General features: G+C 41.3%; 1 protein-coding gene across 1 annotated transcript in view; it reads left to right on the top strand.

Moving 5' to 3' along the window:
• LOC311144228 (GDNF family receptor alpha-2-like) overlaps nucleotides 1–25,350 on the top strand; it is a gene marked incomplete at both ends in the record, with an annotated part of 77,423 nt that overhangs the window by 19,619 nt on the left and 32,454 nt on the right. Inside the window, one exon of the mRNA XM_084180234.1 lies at nucleotides 12,081–12,444. Within this exon, the coding sequence (XP_084036360.1) occupies nucleotides 12,081–12,444 (364 nt within the window). The remainder of the gene's footprint in view (nucleotides 1–12,080; nucleotides 12,445–25,350) is intronic.

Below are 25,350 nucleotides of genomic sequence, written 5' to 3' on the forward strand. Positions count from 1 at the left end.
ACATAAACCCATGGACGGTGAATCTTTCTAATAAGTTTGGTTTTTATTCAATTAAACGAAAAACAATCAATATATTTTTTTCACACAATATTTCTAAATAGGATCGGCTCAGAAGCATAATATCATAAATCGCATCTCTCGTTCCATGAGCATAAGGCAATGTGTGCACACGTAGGCCCAAGGGCTCTTAGGCAGGAGGCATGGATGTTTGTCCTATCCATTAAAGATAGTTTATTAAATAGTATACAGTAACCCTACAATAGGCCTAGTTATAACTAACATTTAGCCAATCTGGCTTCAACATGGAAATATTAGTCTACACAAATTGCATTAGCATTTCGAAAATGCTATACATTTTCGAGCCATGGACAATTGGACATTGGCCAAACGTTATAAGAAGATTAGCCTACCATATCTGTTGATATGGCCTGTTAGCGACTTTGCCACGTGAAAGGTAAACAAAAAAACAGGCAAATGGCTTAGGCTCCAAGCTGATTCAGCACCAAGGACAGCGAACGGAATTCCCGTGATTTGACGGTTAGATCCAACAGAAATGTAAAGAAAAAACGGGAATATCTGTTGACTGTTTTGCTGCTCGTGATATTCTAATAAAACATTGGCTATAGGCTACTGATTAGGCTACTGTGCGCCTCCTCTGGCAAAATCGATGCCATAACAAATTGCGTTACCGCTAAGACAAGCTTTTGGTGAATCTTAAATAGCAGAGCCCTGTCTTTTATAAGTTGACACTAGCGCCGCCTTAACGCCAGCCGGAAATAGAGCCCTGAGAGAGACTATCGAAAAGAAAATATACATTTTTTTTGGTGAGATATGAGGACCGCATGGCCATTGCCACAGCTATAGGAGATATAGGCTATAGTAGTCACTTGAACATTCAATCACTTCCTTTCTCCAGTTCCTGCAGAAATTGCCGGGGGATGATCGAGCCTCATTTGCTAAAAGCAGTATACAGCAGAGATGCCACATTTGCTTTTCCTGGCCGATGCATCATGCTTTGTTTTATATCTTGAAGGTACAAGAAAGACACGCTTTTTGCATAATCCCTTTAGCTTGAAGTCAGCAAACGACATAGGTTGTTTGAAAATATGCTGGTTTGATATATCAAAAAGGAGAGCACCAGACAAAATATAAATTGGAAGAGCTTTGAATACATTGGCGTTTTGTGATGCAAAGAAGGCAATCTGCTTTTCTTTACTATATGGTCCATATGAAGGAGGCTCAAATTGTTGGCTATCCTACATCTTGGCCATTATTCAGCCCCTTTTGAAACAGCAGCTGGGGCTCATTAATATGTTCACTGTTTCCTACAATGTTTCTTTCAAAGGTGAAATATCTGATTTGCTCTCCTAAATCCATTTAGCCTTAGTCATTTATTATTTCAGAGGACATAATAATTGATTGTGGTGGTGAGAAAAGCCCACAGGCAAACATATAAGTAATTACACAGTTGTTCTCTGAAATACTTTCCCCGCAGATTTCAACTGCACAAAAGTGTGCTTAATCACATTTAAAATTGTAAACTGAACCAAAGCTCAGGGAATGTGATATCTTGCTGTGTTGATGTGTATGGGGAAATACACTCTCTAGGAGGAAGGTTGAAAATTGAAAAATTATCTCCACAACTTAGAGTTTATAGTGAGAGAGATAAGGGCACCATTGATGGGGGAAAAAACATACTCCACTGTATCTCTAAATTCACACAGCAGTAACAAAGCAAATGACTGAGAGAAAAGTGAGAGTATGCATTGCCCAAGTCAAACCTCACAAGTCCACCATTTTCTTACTTCAATGTGTCAATAGTCTTAGTCTTGAGCATTGTGAGAGATATTGGTTAGCACTCATAAAATGTTTCTACCTCAACTGGTTGGCCCCTCATCAAAGACCAGATTAATATGAATTTTATATAATGAATTATCCCGTAGCATACAAATATATACTTGACTGTAATTTCTATTTTATTTTACACAAATTGTTCCATCCTTGTGACCTAATGTTGAGCTAATTCACTTATTAAGAACAGAGGCCAGGATAAAAAAGCAGCACGTTGTCCTCCAGGAATTGAGTTTGACACCGCTTAGTTAGACCTTCTAACAACTCCTACTAAGCCTCTCGCCTGTCTGCTCCACATGCCCACCATCCAATTAAATGGAGAAACCTATTTCTATACAGCTGGGGAAAAAGGACCGGCGCAACAGTCGTGCTCAGCATGCAGCCCAACACTGGACATTCTCACCTTGCCCTCATAACAATTACCGTTCCATTCTCAAAGACAAGGTTGCCATGCTTTGTGCCAGTGTACTGTTGTTGAATAGCTGCTATACTATGTGTACTTATAATAGGTTTACATTTACAATTAGGAGTTGCCTCTTCGTTTTCTCCATGGACACTTAATGAGTGTTGGGTCTAAGGGTAACATATAAGTTGTTTGTGCAGTCAGCGTTATTCTAACAAGGTGGTATTAAATAGAATACTGAATAATCCTCCAAACATGGACATGGCAACGCTCATTAGTTAGTTTTGTTGGCAGAAACGACGGCAGAAACCATCAATTGCAATCTGAATACTAAATATAAAGCGATACTACACCATAGTAGGAAGTGTTTTGAAGCCCAGTGTCGGCTGCTGTTCACAAACAACTCAAGAATTTGGAAACATGTTTACGTACCGTAGAGCTGACATGTTTTTAAAATCAGTGGCTGTCCTCACTTTCACTCTGTATATTATATCATAGAACTGAAGTGCTAGTTTATCAGTCTCTTATTTGGAAAACATTTCTGAACTGTTAAAGCAGCCGTTATCTTATTAGAGCACATAAAACAGCTTAGAAAATAGTTTTCCTACTGATATCATTACAGATCCCAAACATGCACAGTCAGTCTTACTGAAGGGAAATGTCGTAGCGTGTAGCCGTGACATTACCTAACCCCTAAAAACCCTGCTCTGACACAAGCCTGAGCTAATAACTGATGAACTCTTTGACAGAGAAATGCTTGACAACGCTCCCAGGGGTATAGACTAAATACTTTAAAACAAGCTCCTGCACACTCACTAAGGGCCATATTAAATCCAAACTTTGGCACCCATCCTAATTACAGTGAGCATACCCGGAGCCAAGAGCCCCACTCTAACCTCAACTGAACTCCTGGTCCCAGGATGATATATGAAATGCAGGATTCAAATAAGGGAGAGAGAGCAATTACTGTGGAAGGAAGATCCCTTCTCTGGAAAATGCCTAAATCCAGATCTTTACTTGGCCCGTAATGACTACATTGTGCTTTTCAGTAGATGGCCATCACGTACTTTACACTTATGAGCGCTTTGGATGAGCCCCATATTAACATTTAACTCTTAAATGTGAAGTCCCCTATTTATGGGACTTTGAGCTGTTCTTGACAGGTTCCGACCAACATTTCTGTGCACAGAGCACTCTGTGAATGGCGCAACATCAATTGCTGTGCACTCTGTGAAAGCTCTGGTTGTCCCGCTTCACATGCCGCTCTCTGCTCTCATCTGAGATGCAGCATGTGAAACCTGACATCTCATTTGCATAGGGAGAGACATGTCACATTTTCTGGCCTATCAAGACAAAGCATCCATTTCCTCTGGCTGTGAACCTCGCAGCTCCGCTTACAATACAGAATATAGAACGGGAGAGCCTAGCGACTGCAGCAAAGGTAGTATTATCTCGCTGTGATGTTCTCAGATGGATTTAGAGCTCTCAACATGAAAAAATATACAATAATTCTGTAGAATTTTATCAAGGCCACTTTCTCTTGGTTACAGAGGGACAAAACCACTTTGTTGTTGTAACAAGTGAGCAGGCATTTGAATGGCATCTCTGCGTCTCTCAGATGACGCTGGGCAGAAAATTGTCTGTCGTAAGTTATATGAAATGGTGCCAATTGTATACTATCACTAAGTATGATCATATTTATTTTACATTTATAAGAAAGGTGAAATATTATAGTAAGTGGTTTATAATTTGATTGTTACTATATTTAGAAAGCATTTCAATAATTTCAAGCCCTATTCCCTCACTTTTGTTGAATAGGAAAAAAATATGATTTTCATATTGTTATCATATTTGTACTGTGTACTTGAGCTTGTGTCCTCAAAAGTGACTACACCTTAGCAATGTATAACTCTTTTTACCAGAAAGGTGATATGTTACTTTTTCTGGCAGTATAAGCATTATCAGGTATTGTTTATGGCCATCTCATGATAAATAATTACTTTTGGGTATGTCTATTTAGGTGGAAATCTACATTTTATTACATTACATTTAACTGGTTGGGTTAAAAGATTACTTTACTATTTACTTTACGATAAAAAGTGCTTGTTTACAGTTCCCCGAGAGCTTTTTCTTTCCTATAAGGAGGTGTGAAGTAACACTGGTATACCTTTTTTTCTTGTGAAGTGAATTTGGTGTATTTGTGTGCATGCCAAAAACCAATTAAAATCACACGCGTTGCTACCTAGCGTGCACTGCATGAGAAACACGACTCTGATTATCATGCGATGATGTGTCAACAGAGACACATTGCAACATAGTCACCGAGTCAAAATAAAAATCATGCAGCAACATGCACTTAAACAGTAGTTGTCCCACAGTGAACACCTTAGATACCAGTACACTGGAATAATCAGGACACAGCCCTCTATTTCCATGATTTCTTAATACAGCAGGAGGCTCGTAATCAGGGTATTTTGATGGTGAGGCCATTCCAAGAGGTTTCCCAAGACTGGCTGTAGCTGGTGCATGCAGCAATGGGACCACACCTAGAGAGATTTGAGGATTGTTTGATCATTAGAGCCCATGTGAAAGGCTGATTGTGATGATGATTGGCCAGGATAATTGAAAACACTTGAGCATGTATACATAAGTGGTGGTCCAATCTCTTGGCAGGAGACGGTACATTGTTTCTTCTATCAGTGATGGCCTGCTGTAATCAACAAGACTCTATTCTGCCTCTGATTTCAAAAGCTTTCAATTTTTACGAGTTGCTTAGCACACTTCTTGCATTACCAAAAGGTGTATAGGCAAAACCTTTCATAATGCACTTGGAAAAATCAATTATTATTATTACACAACATGCCTACAACTTTGAAGATGCAAAATATTTTTTATTGTGAAACAAACAAGAAATAAGACAAAAAAAACAGAGAACTTGATCGTGCATTACTATTCACCCCCCTAAAGTCAATACTTTGTAGAGCCACCTTTTGCAGCAATTACAGCTGCAAGTCTCTTGGGGTATGTCTCTATAAGCTTGGCACATCTAGCCACTGGGACTTTTGCCCATTCTTCAAAGCAAACTGCTCCAGCTCCTTCAAGTTGGATGAGTTGTTTCCCCTTCTGATAATGACAAAACATCTCTAATAATGAAGATTTTGACCTGACCATGGAACCTGACCAGGACTCCAGACACACTCCCTAGATTCCTAGACATAATACATTGCTACAGTGGCTTGCGAAAGTATTCACCCCATTGGCATTTTTCTAATTTTGTTGCCTTTCAACCTGGAATTAAAATTGTTTTTTGGGGGTTTGTATCATTTGATTTACACAACATGCCTACCACTTTGAAGATATTTTTTATTGTGAAACAAACAAGAAATAAGACAAAAAAACAGAAAACTTGATCGTGCATAACTATTCAACCCCCCCCCCCCAAAGTCAATACTTTGTAGAGCCACCTTTTGCAGCAATTACAGCTGCAAGTCTCTTGGGGTATGTCTCTATAAGCTTGGCACATCTAGCCACTGGGACTTTTGCCCATTCTTCAAGGCAAACTGCTCCAGCTCCTTCAAGTTGGATGGGTTCCGCTGGTGTACAGCAATCTTTAAGTCATACCACAGATTCTCAATTGGATTGAGGTCTGGGCTTTGACTAGGCCATTACAAGACATTTAAATATTTCCTCTTAAACCACTCGAGTGTTGCTTTAGCAGTATGCTTAGGGTCATTGTCCTGCTGGAAGGTGAACCTCCGTCCCAGTCTCAAATCTCTGGAAGACTGAAACAGGTTTCCCTCAAGAATTTCCCTATATTTAGCGCCATCCATCATTCCTTCAATTCTGACCAGTTTCCCAGTCCCTGCCGATGAAAAACTTCCCCACAGCATGATGCTGCCACCACCATGCTTCAATGTGGGGATGGTGTTCTCGGGGTGATGAGAGGTGTTGGGTTTGCGCCAGACATAGCGTTTTCCTTGATGGCCAAAAAGCTCAATTTTAGTCTCATCTGACCAGAGTACCTTCTTCCATATGTTTGGGGAGTCTCCCACATGGCTTTTGGTGAACACCAAACATGTTTGCTTATTTCTTTCTTTAAGCAATGGCTTTTTTTTGGGCCACTCTTCTGTAAAGCCCAGCTCTGTGGAGTGTAAGGCTTAAAGTGGTCCTATGGACAGATACTCCAATCTCCGCTGTGGAGCTTTGCAGCTCCTTCAGGGTTATCTTTGGTCTCTTTGTTGCCTCTCTGATTAATGCCCTCCTTGCCCTTCTTTCCATTTTTTAAATAATGGATTTAATGGTGCTCCGTGGGATGTTTGTCCCTGACCTGTTTGGAGAGCTCCTTGGTCTTCATGGTGCCGCTTGCTTGGTGGTGTTGCAGACTCTGGGGCCTTTCAGAACAGGTGTATATATACTGAGATCATGTGACAGATCATGTGACACTTAGATTGCACACAGGTGGACTTTATTTAACTCATTATGTGACTTCTGAAGGTAATTGGTTGCACCAGATCTTATTTAGGGGCTTCATAGCAAAGGGGGTGAATACATATGCACGCACCACTTTTCCGTTATTAATTGTTTAGAATTTTTGAAACAAGTTATTTTTTTATTTCACTTCACCAATTTTGACTATTTTGTGTATGTCCATTACATGAAATCCAAATAAATTCCATTTAAATTACAGGTTGTAATGCAACAAAATAGGATAAACGCCAAGGGGGATGAATACTTTTGCAATGCACTGTACCAAGCCATTGAGGGCCTTTGTGGCTTTGTGAGCCTCAGGATATCTTTCTGCTTTGAGTACCGAATTCAATCTTTTCTCTCCAATTAGAAATAGTAAAACCTCAAGCCACTGCACTGCTTGGTCAGATAAATATTTGTACCTTGTCCTTCTCCTATTTGGTTTTTATCCTGGACCCCCTGTGCACCGCATTAGAGGCTGCAGATGGCCAGAGGAGATTTAGGAGCTGCAATCCATCACTGTTATGTGTAAGGCCTTTGGACAGAACCCCAAACCACCCCTCCAGCTGGACTGGCCTGGTTCTGTACCGCTTTGGCCAGGTTTTGCCCAGTTTGGCCTCATTCCCTGCTGCTAATGTCAGCTGTCTTTGAAGTCCTATCACAGATCATCCCACTGCCCTCTGACCTCCTCCTTGGGGTAGCATCGTTGCTGGAGGGATAAAGACAAAGCTCACAAAGATCTGGAAAGGCAACAATGTTTTCCAGTCTTCACAAAATATAATCCACCTTTTCACTTTTCTCCGCATCGACAGGAAGTTGCCTCTATGTGGTCATGTGGTTGAAAAAGGTCAATCATGTTTTATTTGGCTCTGAGTGTGTAATGTCCATTCTGTGTATGACATTTCTAGGATTGATCTTCTGTGATGCACCACTTACAGACAATACAGCTGCTCATGCAGTCCATCGGAAAGGCTTTTCCGCGATGCTGCGTGATAGACACAGAGTGTGATTGGTTCTGTTGAATAAGAGATGTTACTGAGCCAGCGCTCCCTCTGAAATATTATCTACAGGGGGAGGGTGGTTAACTTTTCTAATACACCCTGAATACAAGGGAGGTGCCGGAAGAAGATGGCTGCCGTTTTACAGCCCTCTAACCAATTGTACTATTATGTGTGTTTTTCCGCGTTATTTGTAATTTATTTTGTACATAATGTTTCTGCCATCGTCTCTTATAACCAAAGAGAGCTTCTGGATATCAGGACAGCGATTACTCACCTCGCGTTGGACGAACACTTTTTCTTCAATGAGGCGTTCGCGAAGGATATTCTACAGACTCCCGACAAGGCCCAGATCCCCGTCATTCGCGTGAGGAAGAGACGGAGATATCGTGGACGCAGATCCGGGTGCCTTGTAAGGATCCGACGGCGAACGAGTAAACTGCCTCTCCCATCAATCCTATTAGCCAACGTTCAAGCTTTGGAGAATAAAATGGACGATTTAAGATTACGGTTATCCTACCAACGGGACATTAAAAACTGTAATATCTTATGTTTCACGGAGTCGTGGCTGAACGACGACAATGATAACATTCAGCTAGCAGGCTATACGCTACATCGGCAGGACAGAACGGCAGACTCGGGTAAGACGAGGGGTGGCGGTCTCTGTATATTTGTAAACAACAGCTGGTGCACAAAATCAAATACTAAGGAAGTCTCAAGGTTTTGCTCGCCTGAGGTAGAGTATCTTATGATAAGCTGTAGACCACACTATTTACCAAGAGAGTTTTCATCTATATTTTTCATAGCTGTCTATTTACCACCACAAACCAATGCTGGCATTAAGATTGCACTGAATGAGTTGTACAAGGCCATTAATCAACAGGAAAACGCTCATCCAGATGCAGCGCTCCTAGTAGCAGGGGACTTTAATGCAGGGAAACTTAAATCCGTTCTACCTAATTTCTACCAGCATGTTAAATGTGCAACCAGAGGGGAAAAAACTCTAGACCACCTTTACTCCACACACAGAGACGCATACAAAGCTCTCCCTCGCCCTCCATTTGGCAAATCTGACCATAACTCTATCCTCCTGATTCCTGCTTATAAGCAAAAACTGAAGCAGGAAGCACCAGTGATTCGGCTAATAAAAAAGTGGTCAGATGACGCAGATGCTAAGCTACAGGACTGTTTTGCTAGCACAGACTGGAACATGTTCCGGGATTCTTCAGACAGCATTGAGGAGTACACCACATCAGTCACTGGCTTCATCAATAAGTGCATCGATGATGTCGTCCCCACAGTGACCGTACGTACATACCCCAACCAGAAGCCATGGATTACAGGAAACATCCGCACTGAGCTAAAGGGTAGAGCTGCCGCTTTCAAGGAACGGGACTCTAACCCGGACGCTTATAAGAAATCCCGCTATGACCTCCGACGAACCATCAAACAGGCAAAGAGTCAATACAGGTCTAAGATTGAATCATACTACACTGGCTCTGACGCTCGTCGGATGTGGCAGGGCTTGAAAACTATTACAGACTACAAAGGGAAGCACAGCCGCGAGCTGCCCAGTGACACAAGCCTACCAGACGAGCTAAACCACTTCTATGCTCGCTTCGAGGCAAGCAACACTGAAGCATGCATGAGAGCACCAGCTGTTCCGGACGACTATGTGATCACGCTCTCCGTAGCCGATGTGAGTAAGACTTTTAAGCAGGTCAACATTCACAAGGCCGCAGGGCCAGACGGATTACCAGGACGTGTACTCCGAGCATGTGCTGACCAACTGGCAAGTGTCTTCACTGACATTTTCAACATGTCCCTGACTGAGTCTGTAATACCAACATGTTTCAAGCAGACCACCATAGTCCCCGTGCCCAAGAACTCTAAGATAACCTGCCTAAATGACTACCGACCCGTGGCACTGACGTCTGTAGCCATGAAGTGCTTTGAAAGACTGGTCATGGCTCACATCAACAGCATAATCCCAGAAACCCTAGACCCACTCCAATTTGCATACCGCCCCAACAGATCCACAGATGATGCAATCTCTATCGCACTCCACACTGCCCTTTCCCACCTGGACAAGAGGAACACCTACGTGAGAATGCTATTCATTGACTACAGCTCAGCATTCAACACCATAGTGCCCTCAAAGCTCATCACTAAGCTAAGGATCCTGGGACTAAACACCTCCCTCTGCAACTGGATCCTGGACTTCCTGACGGGCCGCCCCCAGGTGGTAAGGGTAGGTAACAACACATCTGCCACACTGATCCTCAACACGGGGGCCCCTCAGGGGTGCGTGCTCAGTCCCCTCCTGTACTCTCTGTTCACCCATGACTGCATGGCCAGGCACGACTCCAACACCATCATTAAGTTTGCCGACGACACAACAGTGGTAGGCCTGATCACCGACAACGATGAGACAGCCTATAGGGAGGAGGTCAGAGATCTGGCCGTGTGGTGCCAGGACAACAACCTCTCCCTCAACGTGACCAAGACAAAGGAGATGATTGTGGACTACAGGAAAAAAAAGAGGACTGAGCACGCCCCCATTCTCATCGACGGGGCTGTAGTGGAACAGGTTGAGAGCTTCAAGTTCCTTGGTGTCCACATCACCAACGAACTATCATGGTCCAAACACACCAAGACAGTCGTGAAGAGGGCACGACAAAGCCTATTCCCCCTCAGGAGACTAAAAAGATTTGGCATGGGTCCTCAGATCCTCAAAAAATTCTACAGCTGCACCATCGAGAGCATCCTGACTGGTTGCATCACCGCCTGGTATGGCAACTGCTTGGCCTCTGACCGCAAGGCACTACAGAGGGTAGTGCGTACGGCCCAGTACATCACAGGGGCAAAGCTCCCTGCCATCCAGGACCTCTATACCAGGCGGTGTCAGAGGAAGGCCCTCAAAATTGTCAAAGACTCCAGTCACCCTAGTCATAGACTGTTCTCTCTGCTACCGCACGGCAAGCGGTACCGGAGTGCCAAGTCTAGGTCCAAAAGACTTCTCAACAGCTTCTACCCCCAAGCCATAAGACTCCTGAACAGCTAATCATGGCTACCCGGACTATTTGCACTGCCCCCCCACCCCATACTTTTTACGCTGCTGCTACTCTGTTAAGTATTTATGCATAGTCACTTTAACTCTACCCACATGTACATATTACCTCAACTACCTCAACTAGCCGGTGCCCCCGCACATTGACTATGCAACGGTACCCCCCTGTATATATAGCCTCCCTACTGTCACTTTATTCTATTGTATATATAGCCTCCCTACTGTCACTTTATTTTTACTTCTGCTCTTTTTTTCTCAACACTTTTTTGTTGTTGTTTTATTCTTACTTTTTTGTTTAAAATAAATGCACTGTTGGTTAAGGGCTGTAAGTAAGCATTTCACTGTAATGTCTGCACCTGTTGTATTCGGCGCATGTGACCAATAAAATTTGATTTGATTTGATTTGATTTGATTTGAGGTGGAATGTGAGTGAATGTGATACCGTTTTTTTTTACTGACATCTCAAAAACAGGTGGGCATGTACCACCAGTTCAAACTGCTCTCAGAATATGCACACTTAATGACTCCATCTGTTTGCTACAGTACAATTGCTAGGTGACAGTGTGTGATTGCAATAAGAAATTGTTAATCTGCCACTTAAACTGTGTCCAATAGGCCACAATACAGCAGCACAGAGTGACTCTTTGCCATGTCCTTGAGCTCCTGTGTTCAATATCCATACTGACAAACCAATTACACATGTCAAAAAGCAACAAGACATCTAATCCACATGTTGAAAACGGCATCAAGGTCTGTGTCATGGTGTTTAGCTACTGTAGTACATCATGTTCCAGTGGTGGAAGGAATCCAGGGAGACGTGAAGCAATCAGATGAGCAGAAACAACTTGACACACTCACTCATGAAGTCAAAACTGAATGTAAAAGAAGATGAATATACCTACTATCTCAATCCATACTTTATTCATTCACATTTCACTTAAGGCCTCTAAAAATAAATAATTCAGTAAGAATGGATATGGGCGAGCTATACAAGTCTCAGATGGCTTGGGGTTGGCTTGGAGAAAAATATGATATTGAATATGCTCCCAGCATAGGGAGAGAACTAACACTTATCATGAAACTTCCAGCACTCACAAACATGACTTCCAAAATGGTCAAGTAGTCAACTTAACTTGTGTTATGTGTCATCATCATCATTATTGTGTGAAAGCATTTCGTCATGAGCCAGTTGACAAATGCTATAGGTCAGACCCATGATAACAACATGGCTTTGCAATAGACAGTTAAGTGCATATTATTTTTCAGTGCTCCCGTTCTCCCTTCTCTGCAGGGATGCAAACTGTCGCCCCTAAAGCCAACACCTGCTCTGACCCCGGCAAGACTTGTAACCAGTGCCTGGATGCAGCCAAGGCCTGCAACCTCAACAACACCTGTAAGAAACAGCGCTCCACCTACATTGCCACTTGCAATAAAGGGGAACCCTGTAACCGTAAGCGCTGCCACAAGGCCCTAAGGCAATTCCTGGATCGCGTGCCCAGCGAGTACAGCCACCAGCTGCTCTTCTGCCCCTGCCAGGACCTGGGCTGTGCTGAACGGAGGAGGCAGACCATCGTGCCCTTCTGCTCCTTCGAGGACAAAGTCAAACCCTACTGCCTGGAGCTCAGGAAGAACTGCCGTCAAGACCCCCTCTGCAGGTGAGAGATTTAGGAGTTGGGAATTGTCTGTCTGTCTGTCTGTGTGTGTGTGTGTGTGTGTGTGTGTGTGTGTGTGTGTGTGTGTGTGTGTGTGTGTGTGTGTGTGTGTGTGTGTGTGTGTGTGTGTGTGTGTGTGTGCCTGGGTGTGGGTGGGTGGGTGCATGAGTGCGTGCATCCATACGTCCAAATGTGCATACACGCATGAGTGCGTCAGGGAGCGAGCTGTTGACCAAATGCAGGTATTAGTGAAAACTATTAACATGCTCTGATATTTACTTATATATGGTAAATAAGAAAAGATCAGCTAGAGAATGTTTGACTACAATCTCCTTCTCCTGTGACATCCTAGAGTTGAGATTTCAGTGGTGTAAGTTAGCCATGAAAATAATTATGGCCACTCAGATAAGCCTTGCTATTAGAGGCAGGATGAAGACATGAGGCTAAATTGAAGAGACAGCGTTCAATTTGGCTGAACGAAACATTAGTGGATCACTTTGACTGTGTTTCTATTGGATTCAATGGGGCCTATTTAATTCACACCTGCCTGGCCATGACTCATTTCCCTGCCATAGAGCCAAGGAATAAGGAACACAGAGACCTCAATACCATTTTCCCCTCCAAAGCTATGTGAATCAATAGGTTGTCCAAAATAAATGAAAATATACATTCTGTACACAATTAACATCAACAATTATGGATTGAAACATATTAATGCAATTTGAATCCAGAACAATAAGCTCAATGGAGTTAGACCAAAGGCTAGATGTATCTTAACGTTAACATCAGCATATGTTAACATACTGGTACAACTTTATTGTCCATCAAAACAGACATTTTTATTTTTGTCTGTCTGTTCTTTAATTCCCAACCCTCCAGACATGACACACACACATCACACACCACACCACAAACCACAAACATAGACACACATGCAAGGCTGAAAGAAGCACAGGGGCAGGCAAAGAGCCACGCCCCTGGAGCTGGTTAGGGGTTAAGTGACTTGCTCAAGGGTGCAGTCGCCAGCCTTGGTATTTGAACCGGCAACCCTGTGAATACCCGCCCCGCAACAGTATAAAAATACTGTTAAAAATATAGTATACACACAGTATATCACTTGCTTAACAGATGGTTAAGCACGTAATACAATCCTGTACAAATGAGGGGCAGGTAGTATGTGGATTTAATTCCCTGAGTAGGCTGCAGTTATGTGCTGCACTAAACAACAATCTACTCTCTCTGCTCATACTGTAGCCTAGTATCCCTCTCAGGATAACTGAGTAGGCAGAATGTATTCTATTCAGCAACAACACACTTCAATCCACCTGGACATCACACTGTAGTGGAGTTAGATGAACTATGGACTCTTAGTGGCAAATTGTTTTCCTCACATTTTGGCTTGACTCTTTTCCTCACATATCTTAACTCATTAAACCACACAGGCCGGTTGGACGTACTGCCAAATTCTCTAAAACGACATTGGAGGCAGCTTATGGTAGAGAAATGAATATTCAATTCTCTGGCAACAACTCTGGTGGACAATCCTGCAGTCAGCATGCAAATTGCACATCTGTGGCATTGTGTTGTGTGACAAAACTGCATATTTTAGAGTGGCCTTTTATTGTCCCCAGCACAAGGTGCACCTTTGTAATGATCATGCTGTTTAATCATCTTCTTGATATGCCAGACATGTTAGGTGGATAGATTATATTGGCAAAGGGGAAATGTTCACTAATAGGGATGTAAACAAATGTGTGCACAAAATTAGAGAGAAATAAGCTTTTTGTGCGTATGGAACATTTCTGGGATCTTTTATTTCAGCTCATGAAACATGGGACCAACACTTTACATGTTGCGTTTGTATTTTTGTTCAGTGTAGATTGAGACTTAGATGCATAGATTGGCATACTGTTTTACTCTTTAGTGTTAGTTCGCATGATGCCTCTGTGTTTAGATCGAAACTACTGTTACAAACAATTCCTGCAGTGTCCAATTTTAGAATAGCAGTTCACATTCATTCTACTTGAATAGAGGTTCCTGGCCTCCCAGGCTCAGTCGTAATAGAAAAAAACTCCCAATAACTTATCTTACAGTAAATCTCTGCAGTGTGTTATTAGTGTGTGGAAAGTCCATTGTCTCTTCTCCGATTTATGATTGTCTTCATAATTACTTTGCGGTCTGCTTTGTGTAATCTACGGTCAGGTGAAGTTGCTTTGGGTGACCTTTTCGCCCCCCATGTGTCTGCTGTGCACTTCCTTATTGAGACGTATGAAATAGTTGGTTAGAGTGTATTATCTTCCTCTGTTGAACGCCCTGTGGAGGTCAATAGTGCAATGTGTGGATCTAAGCTGGGAGGGGTCAATGTGGCGATAATAAGCTACTGGAGAAGGGTGCAACGCCCTTACTAAGAAAACATGTGTGGTGTGCAAGAGCATGTCACTAAAATGCTAATTCAATTGGTCAGTCCTACTGAATATTCTCCTTGCTCATTTCAGCATGAGGTGTCCAGACTAGTTATTGTAGTGGCAGATCTGTCACCTCCCACCTCAATTCCTCTACCGACATCTACAGTGGGGAATTTTTTTTATTTAGTCAGCCACCAATTGTGCAAGTTCTCCCACTTAAAAAGATGAGAGAGGCCTGTAATTTTCATCATAGGTACACGTCAACTATGACAGACAAAATGAGAAAAAAAAATCCAGAAAATCACATTGTAGGATTTTTAATGAATTTATTTGCAAATTACGGTGGAAAATAAGTATTTGGTCAATAACAAAAGTTTCTCAATACTTTGTTATATACCCTTTGTTGGCAATGACACAGGTCAAATGTTTTCTGTAAGTCTTCACAAGGTTTTCACACACTGTTGCTGTTATTTTGGCCCATTCCTCCATGCAGATCTCCTCTAGAGTAGTGATGTTTTGGGGCTTTCGCTGGGCAACACGGACTTTCAACTCCCTCCAAATATTTTCTATGGGGTTGAGATCTGGAGACTGGCTAGGCCACTCCAGGACCTTGAAATGCTTCTTACGAAGCCACTCCTTTGTTGCCCGGGCGGTGTGTTTGGGATCATTGTCATGCTGAAAGACCCAGCCACGTTTCATCTTCAATGCCCTTGCTGATGGAAGGAGGTTTTCACTCAAAATCTCACGATACATGGCCCCATTCATTCTTTCCTTTACACGGATCAGTCGTCCTGTTCCCTTTACAGAAAAACAGCCCCAAAGCATGATGTTTCCACCCCCATGCTTCACAGTAGGTATGGTGTTCTTTGGATGCAACTCAGCATTCTTTGTCAAAAAGTTATATTTTGGTTTCATCTGACCATATGACATTCTCCCAATCCTCTTCTGGATCATCCAAATGCACTCTAGCAAACTTCAGACGGGCCTGGACATGTACTGGCTTAAGCAGGGGGACACGGCTGGCACTGCAGGATTTGAGTCCCTGGCGGCGTAGTGTGTTACTGATGGTAGGCTTTGTTACTTTGGTCCCAGCTCTCTGCAGGTCATTCACTAGGTCCCCCCGTGTGGTTCTGGGATTTTTGCTCACCGTTCTTGTGATCATTTTGACTCCACGGGGTGAGATCTTGCGTGGAGCCCCAGATCGAGGGAGATTATCAGTGGTCTTGTATGTCTTCCATTTCCTAATAATTGCTCTCACAGTTGATTTCTTCAAACCAAGCTGCGTACCTATTGCAGATTCAGTCTTCCCAGCCTGGTGCAGGTCTACAATTTTGTTTCTGGTGTCCTTTGACAGCTCTTTGGTCTTGGCCATAGTGGAGTTTGGAGTGTGACTGTTTGAGGTTGTGGACAGGTGTCTTTTATACTGATAACAAGTTCAAACAGGTGCCATTAATACAGGTAACGAGTGGAGGACAGAGGAGCCTCTTAAAGAAGAAGTTACAGGTCTGTGAGAGCCAGAAATCTTGCTTGTTTGTAGGTGACCAAATACTTATTTTCCCCCATAATTTGCAAATAAATTAATAAAAAATCCTACAATGTGATTTTCTGGAGAAAAAAATTCTCAATTTGTCTGTCATAGTTGACGTGTATCTATGATGAAAATTACAGGCCTCTCTCATCTTTTTAAGTGGGAGAACTTGCACAATTGGTGGCTGACTAAATACTTTTATTCCCCACTGTATACTATGCCAGTGTTTGGATCCATCTAATTTTCACATGAAAATATGCATAATTATCTGCAAGTGTTTGGATCCATCTAATTTTCACATGAAAATATGCATAATTATCTGCAAGTAAAGACAATTGTAAAGCAGCCCTGCCTTCCCACTCGTCCTACACTCTTAGTCATTGAATATCTCAGACCCTCCCTAACCTCCTCCTACCAAGGACGGGTGGATACAGAAAGGAAGGAGTGTATCATTGAACTATGATTGCTGCCTGACTCCAAACAGGCCGATACACCAGCAGCCCCATTTCATCTGAGAGTTGACGGGTTGGGATAGAGAATCGATCCTGCTGTAGCTACTGCAGGAGAGGCCAGTGGTTTGGTCACAGTGGTATGAATCTCCAGGCATGGATTCAGTGGCCAACGGATATCCAGTACCAGCAGAGTCGGATCAGTGAGGGAACTAAGTAGAGCTGAGAACAAGCACTAGACATCGGCTGCTTCCTGTTCTCACAACTGGCTTAACTTCCATTGTGGATGTTTTTTCATCAGCCAGCACAAATATAGCATTCCTCCCGTGTTGCATCGGCCTTGCTGATGGATCCAGTGTTTACTTTGTAGGGATTGCTGAGTCCACTGAGCGACGACAGAGTTATATTTGGACGTGCACTGTGTACATGAGGTCCAGAACATATGTACACTATTGATTGGCCAAAGAATCAATGCAACACTTCTATCTGTGATTTATTTCCTCTGTTCCTTTTGCGCTCTTTGTTTGAGTTCTTTGGCCACTAGGTTTCAAAACAGGGAGCTGAGAGACTATTGATCACTGCACAGGTATGCGGACCCAAATATTGTACATCTCATTTTAGTCATTTAGCAGACACTCTTATCCAGAGAGACTTTAGTAGTGAGTGCATACATTTCCATACTTTTTTCGTACTGGTCCCCAATAGGAATCAAACCTGGATATTACTTGGACAACTCTATCTCTGCCTTACCTTAAACGAAACATGCGATGAAAGCATCAAAGTATACCTACAGTACATGTAATACTGTAAATGCTGGCTTACACAAGCACACCAAACAAATGACCTTAGATGGTACTCATATACAGCAGTAAGCTGCTTTAATCAGATTTCTGCAAAGAGTAGGACGTGCTCTGCATGTTGGCTGTACATAAGAGCAAGAATTGGAGAGAGGGCATGAAAGAGCTGTGCATATCATTTCAATACATGGATTACCGTATTCCCAGCTAGCGTACTGTAATCTCTGAGAGAACGGATAGAGGAAGCTGCAATTAATACAGGCCAAGCCTATCCATCCCGTAGTCTCATCCTCATGGTAGAAATGTTATGTAATATTCATGCTTCCAAAACTGATGACTTATCATGTGAATAGTACACACAAGGTTTTTAAGGTGATTAAGCCAGACTTTAAGTACATCAGGAATCTCAAATGGAAGGCATAACATAGTACCTTCCATTATTCTATTACTGAGGAATGTCGTTTAGGTGACTGAGTTATTTAATTAGTCATAATTATTATTCTGTGTAGCTCCCTTTTGTATTTCAGGGGCAGTTAAAGAGATTCTCCCGTACTTTTTTATACTTTTTAGCCAGTAGCTTTAAAAGTAGCATTCACAAGCCAAAAGTCCCCGAATAGTGTGTACTACGTCACATATGTGCAGATATGTGCACCATGTCATTGCTCTCTCTCTCTCTCGCTCTGCTGTGTGTGCTTCTTGCTAGCTGTCACTCAAATGGCGAGGGGCTAAAGCTCATTGGCTGGAACTCGAATTGCTAGGGGGCTGGCACACGTGGGGGAAAATGTAAGGAAAATGGTGCCGCACAGCTTCCAGTAAACAGTCGCTTTCAAACTAGGGATTTCATGGCTAATTGAGGTAAAATAGTAATTATGCTAATAGATTACGCATGTATGAACTACACATTGTCACATCCAGCCCAAAGCGGGAGGTTTCAAAAAATACTTACTAGTCGCCAAAGCACATCTTTAATATATACATAGATTTGTTTACTCAAGCTTGAGTGTTGTTAACATTGTTTGGAGAGTATTAGGGAGTGCCAATAACCTTAAGTCATCTACTTACCCTCATCAAATAGCCTAGATGTTGCTTCTTTGTGTGACACAGTTAATTTAGCATTAATTCAAATAACATAACATTCAATAGGGGTTGCATGATGTCAATAACAAACAGAGGGAGAAGGAAAACAAAGGTTGAATTGCCTGTGATTTCCTGGTCACCAAACAAGGAAATGCTTAATCAGACGTGAAGAAGAGCACCAAATTAAAAAAGATTAACTAAATAAAGTCAAGTCAAGTTGTTGGCATCATTACTTTGATTTCTGTGAGAGCGGTACTTAAAGTGCACACCCAACAAACAAAATTGGTTTTGTGAAAGATCCTAGAACATTCATTAGGGTATGTTCTCATAACACAAAAACTGTCCAGTCGTGCTGATGATTATAGAATGTTTGTAGAAAACATTCACCTGATGTTGCAAGAACGTTCCTAGAATACATTTAATCTGTTCTTTAAAGGTTCACAGAATGTTTAATTAGGTTGTGGGAACAGTCTGGTGGGAACATTGTGGGGACATCACAAAATATATGTTCCCAAAACACAAAAACTGTCCAGTTGTAGTTGTACGGACAATTCTGCAATGTTTCTTTTAGAGTGCAAAAAACATTGTCTTGATGTTACAAGAACGTTCCCAGAACACATTTGTCTGCCAAACTACTAAAACTGTCCAGTTGGGCTGACATTCAGATAATGTTTGTATCAGGGTGCACAAAATATTCCTTTCATGTTGCAAGAATGTTGACTTTTTTATAGGTTCCCAGAACATTTAATTAGGTTGTGTGAACAGTGTGGGCACATTCCAAGAGATAGGTTCCCAAAACAGAAAATATGCTCAGTTGTGATGACATTCATGCAATGTTTAAGTTAGGTTGCACAGGACATTCCTATAATGTTGTAATAATGTTGACAGAACACCTGGTCTAAGTTTTTTTAAGGTTCCAATAACATTTAATTAAGTTATGCGAGTTGTCTGGGATGTTGCAAGAATATTCTTGTGATATTCACATAGGTTGCACAGAACATTCCCACAATGTTGCACAATGTTCCACAATTTCCAAATAAATCTGTTTTTATGACATTCATAGCATATTTGTTTTTGGTTTCAAATAATATTCCATTGATGTTCACGCCATATACAGTACCAGTCAAAAGTTTGGACACACCTACTAATTCCAGGGTTTTTCTTTATTTATACTATTTTCTATATTGTAGAATAAAAGTGAAGACATCAAAACTATGAAATAACACATATGGAATCATGTATTAACCCAAAAAGTGTTAAACAAATCAAAATATATTTTATATTTGAGATTCTTCAAAGTAGCCACCCTTTGCCTTGATGACAGCTTTGCACACTCTTGGCATTCTCTCAACCAGCTTCATTAGGTAGTCACCTGGAATGCATTTCAATTAACAGGTGTGCCTTGTTAAAAGTTAATTTGTGGAATTTCTTTCCTTCTTAATGCGTTTGAGCCTATCAGTTGTGTTGTGACAAGGTAGGGGTGGTATACAGAAGATAGCCCTATTTGGTAAAATACCAAGTCCATATTATGGCAAGAACAGCTCAAATAAGCAAAGAGAAACGACAGTCCATCATTACTTTAAGACATGAAGGTCAGTCAATCCGGAAAATGTCAAGAACTTTTCTTCAAGTGCAGTCGCAACAACCATCAAGCGCTATGATGAAACAGGCTCTCATGAGGACCGCCACAGGAAAGGACGACCCAGAGTTACCTCTGTTCACATATTCATCAACTATGTTCATTTTGTAAACAACTGTGAAACTGAGGTTTGTTTGTCCAGATTAATAAATTCAATCTGAAATGCAGAATTCAGACAAAATGTAAAAAATAAAAGATTGTCAAAAAATTGACTGTTCAACTTTTAAAAAACGACACCCAATATAATTCCTACTTTAAGACGCTTATTTTTCACAATCTGAAAAGCAAAAGTGATCCTAGATCAACACTCCTTCTCTTGGATACCTTGTAAATATGTGCCCAGAAGTATGCAGCATATGAAGAGGATGGGTGAAGTGATGGTGAATAACCCAGTTACCAGTATTTCCCTGGGTTAGTTATGTCTAAGGCTGGAAAGGAAGCATGGAATTCCTGATTGACCATACTGCCATGGCTATATACTGAAAAAATAAGCTGTTTGAGAGCTTCCCTTCTGGCGCAGAGGACAAATCAAATCTGGAGAAAAACATCATGGGGATTTCTTCCGCTTTAAGGAGCTACACATTTGCATGTTGAGATTGTTTTGGTAATATTAGGTCAAACTTAAATATAACATTTTCTCAATGTTCTTGAAATGTTCTGAGGACCTCTAAGACAAGGTGAAATGTATATTGCGTGAACAGCAATTTAATATTATGTTAAAAAAATATGCTATGAATGTAATAAGAACGGACTTATTTGGAAATTGTATCACAATAATATTATTGGAGCATCCCAGACAACTCCCATAACGTAATTACAGTGGGGAAAGAAAGTATTTAGTCAGCCACCAATTGTGCAAGTTCTCCCACTTAAAAAGATGAGAGAGGCCTGTAATTTTCATCATAGGTACACGTCAACTATGACAGACAAATTGAGAATTTTTTTCTCCAGAAAATCACATTGTAGGATTTTTAATGAATTTATTTGCTAATTATGGTGGAAAATAAGTATTTGGTCAATAACAAAAGTTTCTCAATACTTTGTTATATACCCTTTGTTGGCAATGACACAGGTCAAACATTTTCTGTAAGTCTTCACAAGGTTTTCACACACTGTTGCTGGTATTTTGGCCCATTCCTCCATGCAGATCTCCTCTAGAGCAGTGATGTTTTGGGGCTGTCGCTGGGCAACACGGACTTTCAACTCCCTCCAAAGATTTTCTATGGGGTTGAGATCTGGAGACTGGCTAGGCCACTCCAGGACCTTGAAGTGCTTCTTACGAAGCCACTCCTTCGTTGCCCGGGCGGTGTTTGGGATCATTGTCATGCTGAAAGACCCAGCCACGTCTCATCTTCAATGCCCTTGCTGATGGAAGGAGGTTTTCACTCAAAATCTCACGATACATGGCCCCATTCATTCTTTCCTTTACACGGATCAGTCGTCCTGGTCCCTTTGCAGAAAAACAGCCCCAAAGCATGATGTTTCCACCCCCATGCTTCACAGTAGGTATGGTGTTCTTTGGATGCAACTCAGCATTCTTTGTCCTCCAAACACGACGAGTTGAGTTTTTACCAAAAAGTTATATTTTGGTTTCATCTGACCATATGACATTCTCCCAATCCTCTTCTGGATCATCCAAATGCACTCTAGCAAACTTCAGACGGGCCTGGACATGTACTGGCTTAAGCAGGGGGACACGTCTGGCACTGTAGGATTTGAGTCCCTGGCGGCGTAGTGTGTTACTGATGGTAGGCTTTGTTACTTTGGTCCCAGCTCTCTGCAGGTCATTCACTAGGTCCCCCCGTGTGGTTCTGGGATTTTTGCTCACTGTTCTTGTGATCATTTTGACCCCACGGGGTGATATCTTGCGTGGAGCCCCAGATCGAAGGAGATTATCAGTGGTCTTGTATGTCTTCCATTTCCTAATAATTGCTCCCACAGTTGATTTCTTCAAACCAAGCTGCTTACCTATTGCAGATTCAGTCTTCCCAGCCTGGTGCAGGTCTACAATTTTGTTTCTGGTGTCCTTTGACAGCTCTTTGGTCTTGGCCATAGTGGAGTTTGGAGTGTGACTGTTTGAGGTTGTGGACAGGTGTCTTTTATACTGATAACAAGTTCAAACAGGTGCCATTAATACAGGTAACTGTCACGCCCTGGCTCTGGGGACAATGTTATGTTGAGCCAGGGTGTGTAATTCTATGTTTGATTTTCTATGTTGGGCTGAGTGACTCCCAATCAGAGGCAACGAGTGTCAGCTGGGTGTCTCTGATTGGGAGCCATATTTAACTGTCTGTCTTTCACTTTGTGTTTGTGGTTTCTTGTTCCTTTTGGTTTGTGCATCGAAGGACTTCACGTTTCGTTCATTGTTTTGATCGTGTGATCTAGTTAATAAATATAAATATGTTCACCCGCAACGCTGCGCCTTGGTCCTCTCTGTTCGACGAGCGTGACAGTAACGAGTGGAGGACAGAGGAGCCTCTTAAAGAAGAAGTTACAGGTCTGTGAGAGCCAGAAATCTTGCTTGTTTGTAGGTGACCAAATACTTATTTTCCCCCATAATTTGCAAATAAATTCATAAAAAATCCTACAATGTGATTTTCTGGATTTTTTTCCTCAATTGTCTGTCATAGTTGACGTGTACCTATGATGAAAATTACAGGCCTCTCTCATCTTTTTAAGTGGGAGAACTTGCACAATTGGTGGCTGACTAAATACTTTTTTCCCCACTGTAAATGTTCTGGGAACATTTAATTAAAGAACTAAGACCAGGTGTTCTGTCAACTTTCTTACAACAGTAGCCCTTTCCTCCAGTCAAATGACCTAGTGACCCCATGGGTGGAATGTTATTAATATTTGTCATAATTTCATAAATAATAAACATTATTTCAACAACAACAAAAAACAGAAAATCTGGTGTTTCTATGTCAAACGGTTTTGTTATATTTCAGTCGCTGTGATGTATATAAAGTGTAATATTGGGATGCACACTCAAAATTGAATACATTTCAGCTCTATATCTGACATGGTACAGGCGTTTTTGTTGTTGTCCATAACCATGTGTGTGAGGTGTATACTTTTGTTTCAAATTAGATTTGTTTAAGACTACCAATAAACACTCTGTGTGACCCTGATTTAGCCCACTGCAGGTTAAGGGAATGTCCTGTGCAACCTAACTTACACATTGTATGAGTGTCATTACAACTGAGCTTATTTTGTGTTTTGGGAACCTATCTCTTGTAATGTACCCACACTGTTCCCACAACCTAATTAAATGCTTTGGGAACATTTAAAGAACAGAAAGGATGTTCTGTCAACATTCTTGCAACATCAAATAAATGTTTTGTGCACCCTGATACAAATATTATCTGAATGTCAGCACAACTGCACAACTGGAAAGTTTTAGTGTTTCTCCTGTTATATCCCCAAAATGTTCCCAAAACCTAAAGAAATGTTTTAGGAACTTTTAAAGAACATAAAAAAATGTGTTGTGGGAACGTTCTTGTAAAATCTGGTGAATGTTTTTTTGCACCCTAAAAGAAACATATATTTTGTGATGTCCCCACAATGTTCTCAGCACACTGTTCCCACAACCTAATGAAACATTCTGCAAACCTTTAAAGAACAGACACAATGTGTTATGGGAACGTTGTGGCAAGATCAGGTGAATGTTTTATACAAACATTGTATAATCATCAGCACAACTGGACAGTTTTTGTATTATGAGAACATTTGCCGCAACCTAACAAATGTTCTGGGAACTTGCACAGAACCAATTTTGGTTTGCTGGGAAAACATTACTGGTACATTGTGTTTTTACATTACGTGGAAACCTAATGAGAACTTTTGGGGAATGTTCTGTGGTGGTTGTTACAGATGTTATACACAACATTTTAGTGAATGTTAGGAGAACATTCCAAGGATATTTCATATTTTGTTTTTTGCAAAAATATATATTTTGTTATCAAAAACATTATTTTAATGTTTTGGGGGTGTTATCATCCTAACTGTTAGATAAAACTCTATCTAGAATTTCATGGGAATCTTAGCTAATGTTCTGGGAATGTTTCCAGTTTGCTAGGCAGGCAGCTTTAGTGAACTGCAGCACAGCAGTGCGTTTGACTGAAAGCCATATGCCAATAGTGTGTGTAATCAAATAGCCTTGTGTTTCCAAATGAATCGGTCTTCTTGATATTCCTTCGAAGGACAATTGCCTGAAGCTACTGTGAGACTGTCTACTGACCCTGATTAAATAGAGAAGGTCAGGGACAACAGCAACCAGCTAAAAGGCAATGCTAGAATGATATTTGTTGTCAAGATAGTGGAGAAGTTTATTTTACTGAGAAGAAAATGGTCAATTATCAAATGGTTTAAGTCCTTTATTTTTGCCTTTTCCATCATGGTGGATGTGCAATGTTCATCATTTTGTAGGTTAAATAGTCCATATGCAGTATATCAGATGAAGAACAAATTGAATGGAGAACAACCCCTTTATTGTCCGCTCCTATTGTTTGAATCAGCATTTAACACTGATGAAGTAACAAAAGACCAATGACCTTTGCCATTGATAATGTCGAGGTCAAATTTCCTAACAGTGAGTTTGCACAGAGGCACAGAGCAAGCTTATCATCCTGTTTCAATGACTAAGCAGAGACACATTTGCAATCATGTCCCCATTCAATGTATAATTGTTTGTTTTATTGTCACTAAAGATAAATGAAGGCTAGAGTGTGAGAGTAATCTATGACCAATACACTTAAAATGAGAGTTACATCAATGGATGTAAAATTATAATCGTAGTGCTTATCCAGGAAATCTAAAATGATGTCCAATATTACTGAAATGGTCAAAAATGTCAGTAACTTTCAGATAGGATGTTTCACAAAGATATCATTTTCCCAAGATATTTGCTGTTGAGAGGCTATTACAGCCACCATGTCTTAGCAGTTGATAACAGTGATGCAATTTTGCTTCCTTCATGAGGAAATGTTTTTTAGACATTCATCCGATTTGACTC

Source organism: Coregonus lavaretus (assembly GCF_964263955.1).
Source record: "Coregonus lavaretus genome assembly, chromosome: 17".
NCBI classification, from domain to species: domain Eukaryota; kingdom Metazoa; phylum Chordata; class Actinopteri; order Salmoniformes; family Salmonidae; genus Coregonus; species Coregonus lavaretus.